Source organism: Agrilus planipennis, unplaced genomic scaffold, assembly GCF_000699045.2.
Source record: "Agrilus planipennis isolate EAB-ADULT unplaced genomic scaffold, Apla_2.0 scaffold524, whole genome shotgun sequence".
Taxonomy (NCBI): Eukaryota; Metazoa; Arthropoda; class Insecta; order Coleoptera; family Buprestidae; genus Agrilus; species Agrilus planipennis.
The window spans coordinates 2291-5225 of NW_020439290.1; the positions used below are offsets into that span (position 1 = coordinate 2291).

The window sequence follows — 2935 nt, forward strand, 5'->3', positions numbered from 1 at the left end:
ACCAAGTAGAATCGTGTGGTAGCATTAATTCCGTGCGGAAACCAATGTAGCTTGAGATACAGGCTCCTAAAGTTATTTAATCGGAGGAAATTTCGATTGGTACGGCCCTGGCTGCAGCCCTTCGTCAGCTGTTCTCGCCAAATATGCATTGATGACGTCATTGTTTAGTTAGGTAGATGTATGACAGACTCGAGTTTGTTTAATGCCCCTGCCCGCCGAAGGCGGGCTGATACATTAGAATAATGTTAGGAAGATATGTTTTAGGACAAACGATGTTTGGCGGGAACAGCTGACGGAAGGCTGAAGCCAGGGCCGTACCTACCGGTATTTCCTCCGATTAAGAAAACTTTAAGGGCCTGTATCTCACTCACATTCATTTTTAAACAAATAATAAACAAAATTCTAGTAAATACTACTACACTACTTCACTTGGTCAGTACTACCTACCTGACTAAACTTCATGTCTCAATTCCAATGTCAACTAATGTAAAGAATTACCCTGTGGTTATCTACAAATGAACAAAATAAGAATTAAATACTGGCATCAAATAAATAACACATGAATTAATTTTAAAATGGGGACGTGGTGACTCTTTCAAGACATTTTGCCAATCTCGTAATATTCTATGGCAATATTATTATGATATATTATCTATGTGTATTTCTTTATTCTATGATTATATGATGATTATTGTATCCATAGATCAAATTATATCACATTTAACCTAGACAAGTAATTTATAGAGATCCATAATAAACCGATAATCATTGCTGTTTTAAAAGTTTTGTGCAAATTTTTGAATGCCAGAAATTCATTTTTGCGAATAAATTTTATAGAAGATAACAAAAACATTAAAATGTCGTATATGTTAACTCATCTGCACAATGGATGGCAAGTGGATCAAGCAATATTATCTGAAGAAGATCGTGTTGTTGTAAGTGAAATTGTTAGACATAAGCCTCTTAAAATAAATAGTTGTTTCAATAGGTCATACGATTTGGTCATGATTGGGATCCACAATGTATGAGAATGGATGAAGTACTGTACAATATAGCAGAAAAAGTAAAAAACTTCGCTGTTATATACCTTGTGGATATTACAGAAGTTCCAGACTTTAATAAAATGTATGAACTTTATGACCCATGCACTGTAATGTTCTTCTTCCGAAACAAGCATATAATGATTGACTTGGGTACTGGTAATAACAATAAAATTAATTGGCCATTAGAGGATAAACAAGAAATGATCGATATTATTGAAACTGTTTATAGAGGTGCTAGAAAAGGCAGAGGTCTTGTGGTTTCTCCTAAAGATTATTCTACTAAATATAGATATTAAATGAAATAAATCACAATATTTTTATTGTATGTGATAATTAGTAGGTATTTTAATAATTTTGTGTTGTAANTTTTGGAATAATGAGAACTTTTTGTTTGACTATTGCTTGTCAATTAAGTAATTTCATTATAATCACAAAAAGTAATTAATATATATTATAAAAGAAAGCGTACAACGTGCGGGCCGCTAAAATTCAGACTAAAACGCCCAAGGTAATATCTTCAGATTATTGTCTACATGTTTAAAAAAGTAGATTTTGCAAAATATCATTCACGTATAATTACTAAAACTGATTTATCATTGCTTAGAGAATGCTAAATCACAAAAATTTGTATATAAAATTGTAGGATGTTTTACAGTAGCATTATGTTGATAAACAAGATGACATGGCATAACTTTTAATTGAAAATTCTTTCGATGCCAATCACAATAGTACATGCTGCAAATTTTATACTCTTTGAGATAACAATTATTTTTTCAACCAATATTTTTTGCTTCTCCATCTGTACCAAATAAAATTTCATCCAGATCGAAAAACGTTTTTGCATCCTATGAGAAATTCTTTGGGATATTATTTTGCATTGCATTATCAAGAAATATTCTATTAAGTAACTAATAAAATCATACCAGTTTTGAAGCTGAGTTCATCATTTTCTGCACCTTCATAATCATATAAAGCCTTCACAGGAATACCAGGTTCTCCATTGTCTACCAACGCGTCACTATCATCCCATTCTTCTTCTTCAAATGGATTGGGTTCATTTTTGCTAGGCGTTCCATTCCTGTAAGACAATATTTTCAAATTAACATTACGAATTGCTTTAATTTTAGAAAATTAACTCACGTTATAGTTGAAGCCCTGTTGGAATCGTTTTCGGTTTTTTCAGGGGTTTTTGTGGTGACAGTTTTTTCTTGATGAGTGGTCGTTGTATTATTTTGAACGACTGTAGTTTTTGTTTTAACTGACGACGGTTTTGAGGAGCTTGTGGTTGAATTGTAGTCCTACAGAAATTAACAAATTCAAATCTTATTAATCGTTAATAAAAAAGCATTCCGTTTCTATAACTAAGATAGGGATATTTCTAAATCAAATACACATTTCTAACTACTTACGTACTAGTTAATGTCAAAGTCATAATAATTTAGATGCCACTCAAATTAAAAAGCAAAATTCTATTAAAATTAAATACAATACATTAATTAAGTTTTAAGAGACATATCATTTCTATGCAAGTTCTATGTTTACTGTATTATTTAGTGATTAAGACTTCATAGTGATTTTTTCCTAAAGAAAATCGTAAAATAAACTTTGTTTAGTTTGAGGAAACATTGCAATTTTGTCATATATAATGAAAATAAAATGACTAAATAATGAAACCGTTGGTCAGAGATTGGATAGTGGTTAGGACCAGGGCAGGGTTAGAGGGGGGCTTGGCATAACCTTGTAGAAGAATAGTGTTTTTAGTTAGGGGCGAAGATTTGGAAGTACCCATTACAGGTGTAAAATCGAAAATTTGAAAAATAGCCTAACGAAATTTAACTCTAACCCAATCTAATCCAATATAGTAAAAAAATTTGGGAGTAGTATGTTGTAAT

The 2935-nt window shown here is 31.5% G+C and overlaps 1 protein-coding gene and 1 long non-coding RNA gene across 2 annotated transcripts; one reads left to right on the forward strand and one right to left on the reverse strand.

The window, feature by feature from the left end:
- The first annotated feature begins 690 nt into the window (after positions 1-690).
- Positions 691-1401, forward strand: LOC112905597 (thioredoxin-like protein 4A). Its single transcript, XM_025978303.1, has 2 exons — positions 691-935; positions 989-1401. Exons 1-2 carry the CDS (start codon positions 858-860, stop codon positions 1337-1339), a joined length of 429 nt encoding a protein of 142 aa, XP_025834088.1. The 5' UTR covers positions 691-857; the 3' UTR covers positions 1340-1401.
- A 677-nt stretch (positions 1402-2078) lies between these two features.
- Positions 2079-2663, reverse strand: LOC112905599. The gene is made up of 2 exons (XR_003231897.1): positions 2184-2663; positions 2079-2121 (listed from the first exon to the last, which is right to left on the reverse strand). It is a non-coding gene; the product is annotated as an uncharacterized LOC112905599 (long non-coding RNA).
- Between the last annotated feature and the right edge of the window lie 272 nt (positions 2664-2935).

Coding starts and splice junctions, on each gene's coding strand:
- LOC112905597 (XM_025978303.1), top strand. CDS start 858: ATGTCGTATATGTTAACTCATCTGCACAATGGATGGCAAGTGGATCAA. Junction 936..988: donor CTGAAGAAGATCGTGTTGTT/GTAAGTGAAATT, acceptor TTGTTTCAATAG/GTCATACGATTTGGTCATGA.